Here is a 17,306-nt window from a genome sequence, read left to right as displayed (position 1 = left end):
ATTATTTTTACTTTAAATTTTCAATTGCAATTTGCATGATTCTATGTATTACAGCATCATCTTTGAATCATAACAAAAAACTTTTCCATTATAACTATGAATGTTATCATTAAAAAATACTTCTATATAGGCTGAAACTAATTTATTTTGAACAACACCTTAATACTTTAAATGATCATTTTCGACCTCTTTTCATAGGTTTGCATCAGGTTTAACAAGAAATTCAAACTTGATGCAGACCTATGAAAAGGGATCAAAAAAGCTCATTTAAATAAATTAAAGTTTTGCTCAAGCATTTTATCATTCTAATATTTAGTATGTTTACTTATAAACAATTTTATATAATATTTTTTCAATTAAAATATAATTTTGTTTATGTTTTAAACTGTTTTGTGGACACTTAAATACTTTTGTCAACCGCTGTCCCGATACCAGCTGGGTGGCAAACTAATGTCACTCTACCTCCCATAAAATAGGACAGTTAGTACTAACCAAGTGCAATTTCTCATCACTCTGACTATGCAAAAGAAAAGTGCTGTGATAGACATCACCTCATATATGGGTGTTGCGTACTCTCTGCTTTGGCAATGTGAAACTTTCCAATAAACTAATACTTAATTTTTAATATCTTAATTATTTGTTTCAGTCGAACATGAAAAATTTTTTTAAATATTTTTCTTGTTAAATGTGAAAGAATCGTTTTAAGAATTGGAAATTGTGATGAGATTTGCTTGATTTTGATGCCCAGGAAATGTCAGATTTTTTCAGATTCAAATTAATTGTCCCATCCCTACTAGGAAGGAGTGTAAGTTTTCAGTAGGCTACCTATGCCTTATATGGGTAAGAGTAAGATATATGGGAGAATAAGGAAACTGAGAGCAACTGTAAGCAGTGTTTGATTAATATATTATATGTTAGGTGTTTATAATAGGCACAGTATATAAATTTATCCATTTCTGTGAAAAAAATAAAAAAATAATTTTTGACATTGTCAGAATAATACTGGCTCAGATGTCACCTAGGTAAACAAGGTTTGCATTCATGGATTAGGCAAAGGGTCACATTCAAAAAATTGCCAGTTTTCCATGACCACCAGTTGTTATATCCATATTTGGGCAGTTCTGTGTTTGCATCATAATTACATGCTGATTTCTGAATGCTATCCACCACAACAATGTCCCAGTCAGACTTTACTGTTAGAGAGGTTTTTGGCAGAAAATATATTCCAGTACTCGCATCCATCCTACAGTTTAGACATGGTGCCATGAGACAACTGTTTCAACTTGTGTTTCATTTTGAAAATAGAAAGGTCATCATTAGAGAGTATCCAGAAGACCCAACACAGGTTATGAAAAGCTTAATGGAAGATGACTTTCAAAATTGATACCAGGAAGGGCAAAAGCTTTGGGAAATGCACACAGCATTCCCAAAGAATATTATTTTGAAGGTGACAGTACAGTTTATTAGGTTATTTCAAGAAAAAAAATTTATGAAAAAATATTTTTTATTACTTTTGGAACACACCTTGTGAAATAAATTCTGGATCAAAAATGAGAGAAATGCATCAATCAAAAAGAAATTGTATAGAAAAGTGAAAAGTTAGCTTGTTAATGAAAAAGTTAAAATGAAAAATAAAGTCAAATTTATATATGAAATAATTTTTTAAACAAGAATTTTAAGGAACAAATTTTATTATGAAACCTTTAGTGTTTCAGCTATTTTGATCTTTTAATATTAATTTGGTTGCTGTATTCCTCTGGTTATTGATCCTTGAAACATTCTTCTAAAATAATAATAAATTTATTTAACCTTTTTCAGGTGCTGTAGCATTAGCAGAATGTATTGCAGATAACAAACATATTAAAAAATTAGATTTGAAAGAAAATGATATCAAAGCTGCAGGACTGATGGCTTTAGCATTATCTATGAAACATAATAACAGTATTGAAAGTTTAGAACTAGATGCTGTAATTACAAAGGGAACGGTAAGAAATTTTTACTTATAAATAATCATATCGTATATAAATTTAAACAAAATTGATAAATGATGTTTTTTATTATAGGATGGATTTGATGATCACCGTTGGATTTTAAAGGAAATGTCAGAATATTGTGAAAGAAACAAAGGAAAGAAAGAGACTGTGGAAGAGAAAATATGTATATCACCAAATAATAAGATTTTTAAGTTAACTCCTACGCCTCCATCCATTAAGATTCCTAATCCAGTTCCAAATCGTTTCCAAGTTAGTAGGGTTTTCTTGGAAAGAGAAACGGAAAAAACAGATGAACTGAAATCAAAAATAATTATTTCTGACAAAACAGATGTTCTTGTTGCTAAGGATTCTGATATTAATTTAGGTAACAAGGAGCTACAAGTTAAAAAAAATCAGCCAATTACAGAATTGGATACTATACAAAGCTTATCAGATAAATTAAAATCTTCAGTGACTATTGCCGAAGATAACAATAATACTATTTGGAAACATACAAATGAGAGTCCATGTCAAATTATTGACAAAACTGTCAATTGTGAGATTCCAGAAGAAAAAGAAACACTTCAAGAAATTCAGATTGAATCTGAAATGGATGATGAAATATTTATTGACAATTCAAAGTATCCAGAGGAAAATATTGAAAATAATTTACCTATTATAGCAGTAGATACTAAATCAAACATACAAGAACCAAAGGAAAAAACTGTAGTTTTCAACTTACCTGATATTTTGAGTAGTTCTCATCATACAAAAACGGAACGCCGTATGAGTACTCCATTAGAAAATTTACAGAAATTGCAATGTAATTTAAAACTTTGTAAACAATTGGATTGTTTGGACTTAAAGAGCTCAATTCCACTATCTCCAACAAGGTTAATGGAAGGTTGGAGTAAGTATTTATTCATTACAATAATTGCCTTGTCTTTAAATTATTATAATAGTTTGTAATTTCTAATGCTTTTATCTCCTTTTTTTTTTTCTTGCTAATAATAAAATGATAGTTTCTACAGTATAAGAAAATGCTTAGTTTTAATTGTGCGACTTGGAACAATAATCTCAACCAACATTTGTTTTGGATAATAAGACAAATCAGTTTGTATCATGTACTGCAATAATAAGTCAAATACACTTACATGTTACATAGGTAGGATTATGTTCAGTAACATATCAGCAAATATTCTCAAATCTATATGATGTAAAAGGTTGGCTATTAGCACTGTAGGATACACTTTCCTCACATGAAAACTCGCTTTTATTCCTCAACTCAACTTTATGATTACTATATCTGACAATAGGGGCATAATTCAACTGCTGCCTTTCTCTTATATGATAGGTGTGTAGTGAGCACAAAAATGCAAAAAATGTTAATGAAACATTAGTTGATATACAGCTGTTTTGTTCTAAGCTGCATAATTATCAAGATTATTTCAAAAAGTTTTAATTGCTTTCAAGAATTATTTTTACATTTTCATTTCATTTTAATGATGATAAAAAATTTATTTATATAATTGCATAATGCAGGGCAGTTATAATTAAACAGGAGGTGTTTTTATCTCTGTTTAGAAAGAACTAAAGGCTGCCCATTGGCCAAGTGGTTCCATGGAATGGAACCACTTGGTCATGGGTTTGTGCCTTGCCAGGACAGGCTGGCCATGTGGAGTTTTCTGGGTTTTCTCCATGTCTGTATTACCTGAATAGGGACCAGTTACCCTTAAAAAGACCTCCGTGAAGGTGTTCCCCTTGGCAGATTGCCCAAGTGTTGCATTGCCATAACTTAACAAAACAAAGAAAGAACTAAAATCAAATTAGGAAAGTATGCACATAATATACTATGACTATTTATTGCAAAATCAAACTTCCAAAGTTCAATTTCAAAATTTTCTGATGGGGAAATCTGATGCGATAATTTGTATATAGAGATTGTGTCTTAACTTTTCTGTATTTCCTGAATTTCTTTGACAAAGTACAGTGATTTCATTGCAATTTAGTGTGTTGATTACAGATTTTGAGTTGTAATTCTCCATAGGTTACAATGTCACACAAGGTAATTTTACACGTCATATTGCACACAGAAATGTTCACGTAATAAATAATTATAAATCAGACTAATGGTTCTACTGTAGAAGTACTCCATCTCTGTTCTAAAGTATGGAACATAACTGAGTTGAGTGCAGTTGTCTTGTGTAGTAAAATTCTTTATTAAGATAGTCAAATTAGGAACATTATCCTAATAAACAAGGTTTTTCAAGTATATCAATAATCAAAAATCACAATGGGTTGAGTTAGGTGATCATGATGCCATGCTGTTGGAAATGTTTGGCTAATCAACATTTAAGTGCTAACACAATAACCTTTGCACAATGATGCCAAAATGAGGGGGTATTTTGTCTTGCATGAAGATTGTGCTTTCCAAACAATTTTGTAGCTGGGGTAAAAGGATGGCAGAATTTTCAAGCATGTCTCCATACTTAATGGCATTGATAGAAAATTCCACTGATCTTGATGCAATATAGTTCAGGACATTATCATTGAAGAATGTCTTAAACCCCACCGCACTGATTTTTAGTTGATGTAAGGGAATTTGTTGATTAGTATGTGTTTTCTCCAGATCAAACATGGCAGTTGAGTATTCACCACACCATTCAAGTAAACATGGGCTTCATTGGTCCTTAGAATTTGTCAGGACCATGAATCATCAATCATAATCCAAGCTCTGAATGACATGACAAATGATTTCTGCTCAGCATAATCACCAGGAAGCAATTTGTGACCACAAGATATCCTATAGGTATAAAACTGCAATATTCACCACAAAATTTTCATCGCTGATAGGATGTATCCTACAGTGCAACAATAACAAAAAATTTAGCAAAAGAAAACATGTCAAACTTAAAATCTTATGATTCCACTGAAAAATCTGTTTCTCAATAACATTTAAAAGACATAAAAGTTATGTTGAAAGCATACCTAAATGCATCAAAGCTATAATCACTGTGAAAGGAAGCATAACAATATGTTGAACATAAACGTACTCAGCAAAAATCATAAACTCCAATAACCACCACCTTATAAGTTGCTGAGGGAATTTTTAATTAAGAAAACAAACGTTTTCGATCTATTCCATAGATCATCTTCAGGTTTAAACTGACGAACAAAAATAATTCCAAAGAATGGAACACAATATATTTAAATTCAAAAAACCCGACAACGGAGCAACTAATTAAAATTAGAATTAAAGCGCAAAAAATACCCTAATGTAAATTAACAAACACATAACAATATTAAAGTTATTAGTACACGCTAAAAATCATTTAACAGATAATAAAATATTAAGGTTCTCCAAATACGAAACACATCGCAAATCATGAGCCATTTGTAAGTCTCTTAATTGCAAATTTCCAAGCTGACGGTAATCCCTCAGCGTCCCTGGCGTTAATGCATCTATTCTCGAGTCTACTCTTGTAAATTTCTATTTTTTCCGCCGTCTTTGCTAAAGTTGGAGAATATATTTGTTTGACGATTTCCGCCTCTTCCCATCCAACGACGGATCCTTCGGCCTGGGCCATCTGGGCCAGAACAGTTGCGTTAGAACTTTTCCTTACATCATATTTATGCTCTTTGATTCTTACACCTAGGTTCCTTGTTGTAACCCCTATATACTCGTGTTTTAGTCCTAATTGCTGATTTTCATAAGGGATCCTATAGACCCCAGCTCTATCCTCTTTCTTAATCTTCCCTTTATCAGTTCTCAGAATTTTGTAGAGGTTCGGGGCTCGTTTGAAGATCAATGTTGATTTTTTAATGTCCGCTATCTCCTTCATAATGCCCCGTACATTTTTGTTGAAAGTAAACTTGGTATATCCACTAGGTCTTTGTTTAGAGGTTCTTGTGTCACTCTTTTCAAACTTCCTCACGATACCATTAATTACGCTTCTTCTGTAGCCCAAGCTCTCTGCTATTCGCATGATCCTGTCGATCTCGTTAACCCTGTCCATAACGTTATCGCAATAAGTAAAAGCCCTCCTGACTAAGGTGCGAAAGGCTGCCAATTTATAACGAAATGGATCATTTGACTGTGGCGGGATGTAGAGTGGGCTATGTGTGGGTTTAGTATACACTTTAGTGGATAGATGCCCTCTCTTAAAAGTGATATTGATGTCTAAGAAGTGTATCTCCACTGAACTTTTTTGCTCTAGTTTCAGACGTAGGCCGTCTTCGTTATCGTTAATTCTTTCTATAAAGGTACTAATTCCTCGATTACTTCTCCAAATTATAAGGATATCGTCAACATATCTCTTGTAGTAAACTATACTGTTTCTGAAGCTGTGCAGAACCTTTTCTTCAATTTTCTTAACCACTAATTTGCACAGAAGCCCCGACATAGGGCTTCCCATAGGAACTCCCCTATTCTGTTTGTAAGTATGGCCTTCGAAGCCAAAGAAGGATTCACAGCATACCAGGTTAGCCATCTCCAAGACATCGTCCCTGTGGTGTAACAACTCTGGGTTTACTTTAAATAAGGATTCCATTAGCGCTTCCAAACAGGACTCAATTTTTACGGATGGGTACATACTCTCGTAATCTAATATAGTACCCACTTCCTCATCCATCAGAGTTATGTCTTGCAACTCTTTAACTACTACCGTAGGATCCTTTGCAACCAATATACTGTCTTCCAGTAGGGAGGAAAGATAACCGTGCAACCTTTTTTCTAAGAAAAACGTAGGGGCTTTAATTTTTTCCACAATTGGCCTTATTCTCTTGCCTTCTTTATGCGTTTTAGCAAACGCAAATAGCCTTGGGACCCCAGGTCTGGGGTTACGGCACTTCTTGATAAACGGTAAAATCGTCGAGAGCTTACTTCCTTCGAGTTTCTTGAGCCTCCTATCTATATTCTCAACGATTTTATCGTTGGTCCTAACACACTCCGTCTCTTCGAGGTACTCCTCCAATGCTTTATTATAAGTCTGCCTTTTCATGATGACTATTTGTTTACTCTTATCCGCTCTTGCAGCCACCAAGTCGTTTACTTTCAGCCAACGTTTAGTGTAACGGATGTCTCTGTCTTCACTCCCTCCTCTTCTCCACTTTTCGTGATTATTAATAATCGTTTTCCAACGTAGATAATCTTTCTCTATCGGATCTAAGCCAACTAATCCTCTTTCGATCTCTTGGATGGAGGTTTCCCAACTCGCTGCGTTCTCGGGGATGAAGTTCGGGCCGTTACTCAGTACCTCTTTCACTCTTTCCGGAACTTGAACCTGGTCCCATACAACATATGTAGTAATGTTCCTTTCAAACTTTCTCGGGCTTTGTTTACTAAGAATCCATTTTATTTTCTTAACATAGCTCTTTGTTAAACTCTTACGGATATTATCCGTAAGACCAACAACACCTTCATTAATATCCATTAACTTCTCCGGATTTTCATTAAAAATCTTATCTTCGAGGTCAATGAGGCGACGAAGGAGCCCATATTTTTTGTTTCTTACTAACTTAATAGACCTTCTTAGACACGCCAAACAAAATCTGATCTTTAGCGAGCGGCACTCTTTTGGGACGGAGAGTCTAAAGATTGACATGGGAAAAACTTTGTTTTTCAAACATTCCCTTAAGAATTTGAACTTACAATTAGCTTTGACCAACTTCATTGCTAACTTCCTGTACTCTTTGTATGCTTCAACCGGTGCCGCCATAATGATATTGAACATAAACGTACTCAGCAAAAAACATAAACTCCAATAACCACCACCTTATAAGTTGCTGAGGGAATTTTTAATTAAGAAAACAAACGTTTTCGATCTATTCCATAGATCATCTTCAGGTTTAAACTGACGAACAAAAAGGTTGCACGGTTATCTTTTCTTAGAAAAAAGGTTGCACGGTTATCTTTCCTCCCTACTGGAAGACAGTATATTGGTTGCAAAGGATCCTACGGTAGTAGTTAAAGAGTTGCAAGACATAACTCTGATGGATGAGGAAGTGGGTACTATATTAGATTACGAGAGTATGTACCCATCCGTAAAAATTGAGTCCTGTTTGGAAGCGCTAATGGAATCCTTATTTAAAGTAAACCCAGAGTTGTTACACCACAGGGACGATGTCTTGGAGATGGCTAACCTGGTATGCTGTGAATCCTTCTTTGGCTTCGAAGGCCATACTTACAAACAGAATAGGGGAGTTCCTATGAGAAGCCCTATGTCGGGGCTTCTGTGCAAATTAGTGGTTAAGAAAATTGAAGAAAAGGTTCTGCACAGCTTCAGAAACAGTATAGTTTACTACAAGAGATATGTTGACGATATCCTTATAATTTGGAGAAGTAATCGAGGAATTAGTACCTTTATAGAAAGAATTAACGATAACGAAGACGGCCTACGTCTGAAACTAGAGCAAAAAAGTTCAGTGGAGATACACTTCTTAGACATCAATATCACTTTTAAGAGAGGGCATCTATCCACTAAAGTGTATACTAAACCCACACATAGCCCACTCTACATCCCGCCACAGTCAAATGATCCATTTCGTTATAAATTGGCAGCCTTTCGCACCTTAGTCAGGAGGGCTTTTACTTATTGCGATAACGTTATGGACAGGGTTAACGAGATCGACAGGATCATGCGAATAGCAGAGAGCTTGGGCTACAGAAGAAGCGTAATTAATGGTATCGTGAGGAAGTTTGAAAAGAGTGACACAAGAATCTCTAAACAAAGACCTAGTGGATATACCAAGTTTACTTTCAACAAAAATGTACGGGGCATTATGAAGGAGATAGCGGACATTAAAAAATCAACATTGATCTTCAAACGAGCCCCGAACCTCTACAAAATTCTGAGAACTGATAAAGGGAAGATTAAGAAAGAGGATAGAGCTGGGGTCTATAGGATCCCTTATGAAAATCAGCAATTAGGACTAAAACACGAGTATATAGGGGTTACAACAAGGAACCTAGGTGTAAGAATCAAAGAGCATAAATATGATGTAAGGAAAAGTTCTAACGCAACTGTTCTGGCCCAGATGGCCCAGGCCGAAGGATCCGTCGTTGGATGGGAAGAGGCGGAAATCGTCAAACAAATATATTCTCCAACTTTAGCAAAGACGGCGGAAAAAATAGAAATTTACAAGAGTAGACTCGAGAATAGATGCATTAACGCCAGGGACGCTGAGGGATTACCGTCAGCTTGGAAATTTGCAATTAAGAGACTTACAAATGGCTCATGATTTGCGATGTGTTTCGTATTTGGAGAACCTTAATATTTTATTATCTGTTAAATGATTTTTAGCGTGTACTAATAACTTTAATATTGTTATGTGTTTGTTAATTTACATTAGGGTATTTTTTGCGCTTTAATTCTAATTTTAATTAGTTGCTCCGTTGTCGGGTTTTTTGAATTTAAATATATTGTGTTCCATTCTTTGGAATTATTTTTGTTCGTCAGTTTAAACCTGAAGATGATCTATGGAATAGATCGAAAACGTTTGTTTTCTTAATTAAAAATTCCCTCAGCAACTTATAAGGTGGTGGTTATTGGAGTTCATAACAATATGTTAATATTTTGCATTATAGTTCATTACAACTGAAATATGTTTTACTACTATTTTGAGTTCTACAATAAAAATCAAAATTTTTGTCTGCATTGTTATTTTACTGATTTCTTAAATGATTCTATTAATTTGATCAGGGATTGTATATAATATGCAAATTGAAGCAGCATTAGTGCCAAATTTTTCCCTATTGGGAAACTTTGTAACTAAACTTTTAATTTGGAAAATTGCAATCCCATGGTCAAGAAAGTATATACACTAAATTTGGTCCAATAGTTTTATCTATACAGCTCAAAACACCTTGTGTTTAATTATGACTCATACTATTCTATTAAATATACAAAGTTTTATACTTCAATTTTTTTCTCTAAAAATGGTGATGATAAATTTATAAAATATCCTTCAGAAACTCATTATACACATCAGTTTTGATAGTTAACGTCACACCATGATTAAGATTTTAGTGAGGTATTGGTTTAATAATTAACTTAACCATACATATCAATCTTGTAATCAATACTAACTACACTGTGTGTTTTTCTATAGGACTGATCAGTTCATCAGTAAGAAATTTAGGTTAATGTTACCTATGGTTCCAAGATGGCGGCTCATCTGATTCCAGCAAGGAAACAGTGGGGACACACGTTCTAACCTAACCTATTGTAATAATTATGGTAATTTATTAGATTAGATTAGGTTAAAACGTGCATCCCCACTGTTTCCTTCTTCTATTTGCTGGAATCAGAGACGAGCCGCCATCTTGAAACCATAGGTAACATTAACCAAAATTTAATATCCACTCTTATCTCATGTTTCTAGAACAGTGATTCTCAACCTTCTTTTCGTCACAGTACACTTAATAATTTAAAAATTTGGCGGCGTACACAGTTACGTCGGTAAGTACTGCAGGACGTCATAACAGTGATTTTTAAACATGGTTGGTTATTTAGATCACATTGTCTAAATGCTTTGGTAATTACTGGCAGTTACCGGTAACACCGGTTACAATTTCCAAAAGCGTCCTAGGAAGCAGAGTGTATTGAACTACTTGTCTGATGTCGCTTATGTACGGGTATTTGCAGTGGCGGCACATTTCAAAAATCTCACGGCACTTTAGAGTGGTTGAGAATCACTGTTCTAGAATATCTACCATTTTCCAACATATTACTCTCATTGACAAAAAAATTACATGCCCAGAAGGAATTGTCCAATTAATGCAAAACTCAGCATACAGTCAGACAGATGTGTAAATTATTACCAATTGCACGACAGGTAATGCCACCAGCCTTAAAATCACCACTTCAGTATCCTATAAAAAGGTTTACAGAGGCTTGCTATGTTCAGAATTTTCAGTGTACCTGTGTTTTTGAGGTCTTTGAATCCAGGCATACCTGTTCAGCATAGTCAAAGACATTACTCGTGGTGGAGTTTGAGAAAGGCTATATTATCTGGCCTGAGGAAAGCATGATGGTCATTTCACTGAAGTGCCCACCATTCAAACTTTTCTGATGAGATGTGAGCAGAAGTTGGAGGCACCAGGACATTCATACAGATTCAGATACAGGTGTGAGCCTAGCTATATAATCTTCTCTCTTCTCATACCATTGGCAGACAACTATCAGTTGCTATACCAGCTGCCATTAGCATCCCAATATCATTCACTTTATTTTACAGTAGTCCATGATAGAGAAACATGGACTGAAGCATATCATTTTTAGTGACAAATCCTGGTTCTCTTTGGGAGGGAACAACCACTGTATTAATGGGGTGGATCACTGGTGAGTACTTCAATCCTGCCTTTACTGGTGAAAAGTACACTATCCCCATTAATGGCATGTTGGTTTGGAGCAACAGTCGGCAACCGGTGGTCCGTGAGAAAATTTTGGTGATCCGTGGAGAAATTTGGACAGTGATCAACTGAAGATTATCTGAAGCATTACGAAAGAAATGCAAAATGCTTAGTTGCTTTTTTCACTCATTGGGGGTTTCTATTCGAATCTAAAACCAAATATGAAGTGACTGCTATCAATAAACAATATTGTGAGTGCGATAGTCGTCTTTTGTGGAAAAGAGCTAAAAATCCATAGACTTATTTCAAACAAGCAGCAATGAACTTTAGGTTTGCATTAGTGATCATAAAAGTTCAACTCTACTATATTAATATGAAACTTGCATATTTAATTATAACAAACTATTACAAAATAAAAGTTCTGTAATATATCGTTTAAAAAAATTCATGATAGTGATCCGTGAGGTCAGAAAGGTTGCCGACCGCTAGTCTGGAGGACCATCTCACATGTCAGTTAGTCACCCCTAGTAGTGTGGTACAAGGAACACTGATAGTACAGTAGTACTTTCAGGAAATCTTTCATCCTCATGTGTTGTCTTTGATGACAGAGCTGCACACAGCTAGTTTCCCAAAAAATGTCATCACCACATTGCCACATTTTGTTGACCTGCCTGATCTCCAGATTTGTTATTTGTGGAACCAGATAGGATGCAAGAATGTGTGTGTGTAAGGGATCTGTAATGGTGGTTTCAAAATCTATGGGCAAATCTGTTGCAAGATGACTATGGTGCATGGGAGACATAAAGGCACCATAGTCATCTTGCCTTTATGCCTCCCATGTCAGACCTTATTGCCATACATATCCAGGCAAGAAGAGGTCCTATAAAGTACTAAAGGTCCTTCTAAATCATATTATTATTCATTGGGAAATTTTTCTTTTCCTTTGGTATTATAATCTTATTATGTTTGTTATACTACCATTGTTATTAGTGCAATTTCATTCTATTCCAATAAGTAAAACACAAATACCATATAAATTCAGCAAAACAAATATTAATAAACTAACTATTTCAACTGTGATTTGAAGAATTTGAACAAGTAGCCAAAAATAGAACAACTTTTAAACATGAAAAAATACACACAGGATTGGTTGCAATATAACACCAAGATCCTTATACCTCGTTCACACTGAGCATTTCAAATCTAGATTGTGATAAGATTAGTGACTGTGCTGTGGTGTGACCTCTCTTGACCGTTTGAACCTCGTTTCAGTCGAGATTGAATCGCAATAAACATGAAAGTTTTTGAAACTAGATCCAGTCATAAGAGAGTTTCCACAATCCCAGGATATAAGAAGAAAAAGATGGCTGCAGAACATGTGTTGGACTATCAACAGAGAAATAAAAAAAAAATATTTTGAGATCTGGCTATTATTAGATATATGGCAAGAAAAAGTATTTATTTCTAACCAAAACTTCCATTGTTTTGTTGGTGTTTGTTTTATTATCGTGTTCAATAGGCAGGTTCTTTTCGAGCAGACTGCCTGTGCAAACAGCTCGACATTCGACTGGCGACAGTTGCAATCGAGATCAAAGTGAATCATGGATTGTGTGTGACTGCAGTATTACAGTGAGGTGGTTGTTGGTTACGTAGAAAGTGCTGCATGCTAGATTTCTGATGCAAAATTATTGGAATATCTTGTGTATAAGAGAGTTTGGTTATCATATGATGGTAGGACCACCACCAAGATTTATAGAAAACCCACTTACTATTCATTGTTTTCTTCTAAATCTCAGGACCTATATAATTTCGAGATCACAGCTTTTGCACCCTTGGTGAGGAAAGCCTTCTCTCTCTCTTCCTGCATGTTAGACAGATAAATAAATTTGAATATACTAAACAAGTCACTAAGGAACATGGCTACCATGTTCCTTAGTGACTTGACTTATTGGTACCATGGGTAACAATGAGTATGATATAGGGATTAATTAGAAAGCACATGCTGAGAAAAAATTCATAAAGACAGCATCTACCAACCATATCAAGATCACTTATATAAGGAACCTCACATTTACAGCCTCTTTAGCAATGCAAAGGACCTGCTGCTAATGAAAAAATGCCTCCCATGTTTATGGCATTCCTATCAAAGGCTACAGGTTTCACAAAGAATAGGAATATATCAGTGCTTTGAGGCTTAAAGAGCATGCAACAACCATAAGGAAAGGACTACCTGCAACTTTCTTCACAATGGAAATGACATCCATATCAACCTAAATGAGCCTAGCATTTTAAAACTAACATGGAGTGCACCAACCTTAAACACCTTGAGGAATTGGAAATCTACAAGACAGCCAAAAAGTCTAAGGCTATCAATTACAAAGACACCATCTCACTAGCTTGGAAGCCCTTCTACAAAATAACTTAATCTCAGTTGAACCCATTCCTTCCATCACAGACAATTTTGGATTAGTGCATGTAAGATATTTTAGTGAAGTGTAGGTTTAAATGTACTGTAGAGGTTATAATTGGTTGCAACAGCATGCATATTTGTATTTTTATATGTTTAAAAGTCGTTATATTTTCAACCACTTGTTTAAATAACCTGATGACCATTTAAAATGGTTGAAAATGTTTTTGTTGAATTTTTATGGTGTTTGTATGTTAATCATCACTTCTGTTCCAATGCTTCTTTCTTGATGCATAACTTTTTTGTCAATGAGTGATTTGCTGTAACACCAGATTGTTTAGTCAACTTTGAACTTGATGTGAAAATCTTTCTGTAATGTTGAATCCAAAAGAAAAAGATTAAATATAAAATGCATATTTTGTTTATGAAACATTTTAGAGAGTTTAAAATAATTTTTCTTATTTAATGGAAAATAAGAACTCTCATGTTTACTTTGCTTCTTATTACACTTATTTACGATATATAAATTTTTGTTTAATTTATTTGTTAAATATTAATGTTATGAAAGAATTTAACCTGAAACTAACTTTTATGCAACTATCCAAGTGGTGTACTAGTTATGTAGAATGCTTTGAGATGTTACTTATTGTTTGTGCATCAAATTCATTTTTATATAATGGTAAAAGCAATACAGTAAATGACAATTTTATTATATTTCTTGTTACCAAAATCATTGTTGAAGTGAATAGTGTTTTATCCAAGATTCTCAAACAAGGATCTCAAAACTTTTTAAAAAGGACAAGTGAATAATTTTCCTGAAAGTTTAACTATTATACATGATAATACCAATGAAAATTGCAGAATTTCATATAAGTTTGCATGCTGTTTCTTCAAAATAGAAAAGAACACCGGTGTTAGCACACTATTTTAAATGCATTATTAGTAAAATATACTGATCATTAAAAATATGAAAAAAAGTAAGGAAAATTGATGTTCCTAATGTATTTTCAACATTTGACCTTCATACAAATTAATTCTTCTTGCATGTATTTTACATCATTTCTATTTTAAATACTATATAATATTAAATAAGTATATTATTACTTAATAATGAATTAAGTTTAAAATTTATCCGTATTTTATAAATTTTGTTTTTCCTTTTAGGTTTTCCCGATCCGTCTGTGGATATGCAACTGTGAAATTTGCTCTCTCTTTCAATTATGACAATAGTCTCTGAACAATTGTTTGTATGTGCAGATAGTTTAATTTTTGACTTTACTGAAAGTTTTCTGACACTAACACACCATCTAAAGTACATTTCATGTAGTGATTTTATTGAGATTAAGCATGTTTATCCCTGTATTCCCTTTAACTTTTTTAACTCTTGATTTGATATTTGAAAAAAACAGTTTTAAAACAACAAAGGAAATAAAAAAAAAACTTATCTCTCTCACTATTTTTTAAATTTACTCAATGCTTGTAATTAACCAAAGACAAAAATTTATTGAGAGAATCTACATAATTCCATGACTCATTTTCATGTTAGAATTTATAGTTTTCATTAAATCTTTTTCTATTGATACAAAATACGGAGGTACCTTTCGTGTTCCGAAAGGCAACATTTAAAAACGAGCTAGAGAACGTTCTGGATTTTCAGGGAACAATTGTGATCATGATGAGTTCTAATGTAATAATTCTCAAAGTACAAATTATTTGTTATGTTGATTATCTATATCAGGATATTTATATTCTATATTGTTAAATTTGTTTCATGAAGTATTTGAAATTTCTTGCATAAAAATTTTTTGTTAATGTTTACACCACTGTAATTCTTGTTGTTATATATATATATAAAATATTTAAATATGTCTTATTATTATTATATATATAGGAAGAAATATTAAATTTCATTTGTAATATATTTATTTACGTGACGTATTTTTTGTAATGTAAATTGTGTATATACATAAATATATATTTCGTTAGCTTTATTCCCACCCGTGTCAAGAAAACTTTCAGTATTGCGAGCTCTCTTCATATTTAATGGATTAGATGCAAAGTGTCAGAGTTTGGTTCGAAACCGACGGAAGGGAAAGAGGAACAACAGATTTCGTGCGACTTTCTAAACTGCGGAAAGTGGAGATTTTTTCAGGCTTTAGATGCAGTGAAAGACCAAAGTTTTTGCAAAAGAAAAAAAAAAATATTTTGTAGAAAAGAATTAACACAGAAATAGTTTTTATTTTTGAGTGAGAAGAACTGTTTGAATTTCTAAAGGCAATATTTGATTACAGAAAATTAATTGTGATTTTTATCCATTGTGACATTTGCATATATTGGTAATGAACAAAAAAAAAAAAATACAAATGAAATTTGTGATCTCATTTTATGTCAGTAATTTTTATCATCATTATTGAATTTACAATACAAAAATCTATTTTGATTAATCACATACAAACATATATATATATATAATATATTATAGAGGATAAATACTGTTAACTTCTGAAGTTAACCAAATGTGTTTTTGAGATTTTGATTATGACAACTTTACTGAAATTTGATTTTTTGTTTTCATTGTTCAAATTTCTGTATAAAGTAAAAAAAAAAGCAATAATACCATTGTATAAATGTGTATGTATATACATGCCATCTGCTATATTCTCCATTTAATAATTTATTTTCAGATTATTTAGAATTCAGTATATTTTCATCAGTACTAAAAATAATAAATCCTGTCCCCCTAATAGCAAAGGAAACAAAAAAATTGCCTTAGTATATGCAATTCAAATGTCATATATTTTTATCGTCAATCCTGTATTTACAGATTGATTTTTTTTTAAATTCATTGCATTAGAATGATTGTAATAACCCAGATAATTTCTCTGGGTTTGAAACTATACAAAAAGATCCAGAGTTTCTTTTTTTTTAATTTTTAAAAAAAAGAAAGGGAAAAAAAACTATTTCTTAGAGTAACTTGCACAATATTAGCTTTACCCTAATTTACATACTCATGAAGTTTTTCTCTCTCGTTTTTTGATAATTGTTAAGTTTTGTTAATTTTTAAGCACAAAATTTTTTATTTCATAGTGAAAACATTGCACAAACCACGGGTATGATATAGAAATTATTCATGAGTTCTGTGCCTGAAAAGAATGAAGTCATTCCATTATAATCTAGATAGTTATGTAAATTTTAGTCATTATATGAGTATTTTATCATATATATAAAAAAATATATATATATATTATAGTGAGAGAAATATACAATATATATACATACATAAATAATGTATATAATGTAAATATGTATTTGTTATATTTTGTGGTGCATGGAAATAAAGATATCGATCACGAACTATTTTCTGTCTTTATTGTGAATGTCGAAAATCACTGTCGTTTTGATAAATTCTATGAATTATATAAACATTTGGAGTTCGTAATAAAAATTATAGGGCATCGATTGTCAAATTTTCAATATTTTTGAAAAATTTTAATGCCTAGAATGTCTTATATTCAATTATATATTTTGACATTTCCAGTATTTGACTTGCATTTGTACAAAAATTGATTCCAGA

At 32.9% G+C, this 17,306-nt stretch overlaps 1 protein-coding gene across 1 annotated transcript in view; it reads left to right on the top strand.

Annotated features, from left to right (window-relative positions):
- Positions 1 to 17,086, top strand: part of LOC136969614 (protein phosphatase 1 regulatory subunit 37-like) — a 56,167-nt gene extending 39,081 nt beyond the window's left edge. Inside the window, exons 10-12 of the mRNA XM_067263855.1 lie at positions 1,819 to 1,985; positions 2,064 to 2,883; positions 14,897 to 17,086. Coding sequence (XP_067119956.1) covers positions 1,819 to 1,985; positions 2,064 to 2,883; positions 14,897 to 14,931 — 1,022 coding nt within the window. The 3' untranslated portion in view covers positions 14,932 to 17,086. The remainder of the gene's footprint in view (positions 1 to 1,818; positions 1,986 to 2,063; positions 2,884 to 14,896) is intronic.
- Positions 17,087 to 17,306: the final 220 nt, after the last annotated feature.

Source organism: Centruroides vittatus, unplaced genomic scaffold (genome assembly GCF_030686945.1).
Source record: "Centruroides vittatus isolate TY-2023 unplaced genomic scaffold, ASM3068694v2 contig_18, whole genome shotgun sequence".
In the NCBI taxonomy this organism is placed as follows: Eukaryota; Metazoa; Arthropoda; class Arachnida; order Scorpiones; family Buthidae; genus Centruroides; species Centruroides vittatus.
This window is presented reverse-complemented; position numbering and strand designations above follow the sequence as displayed.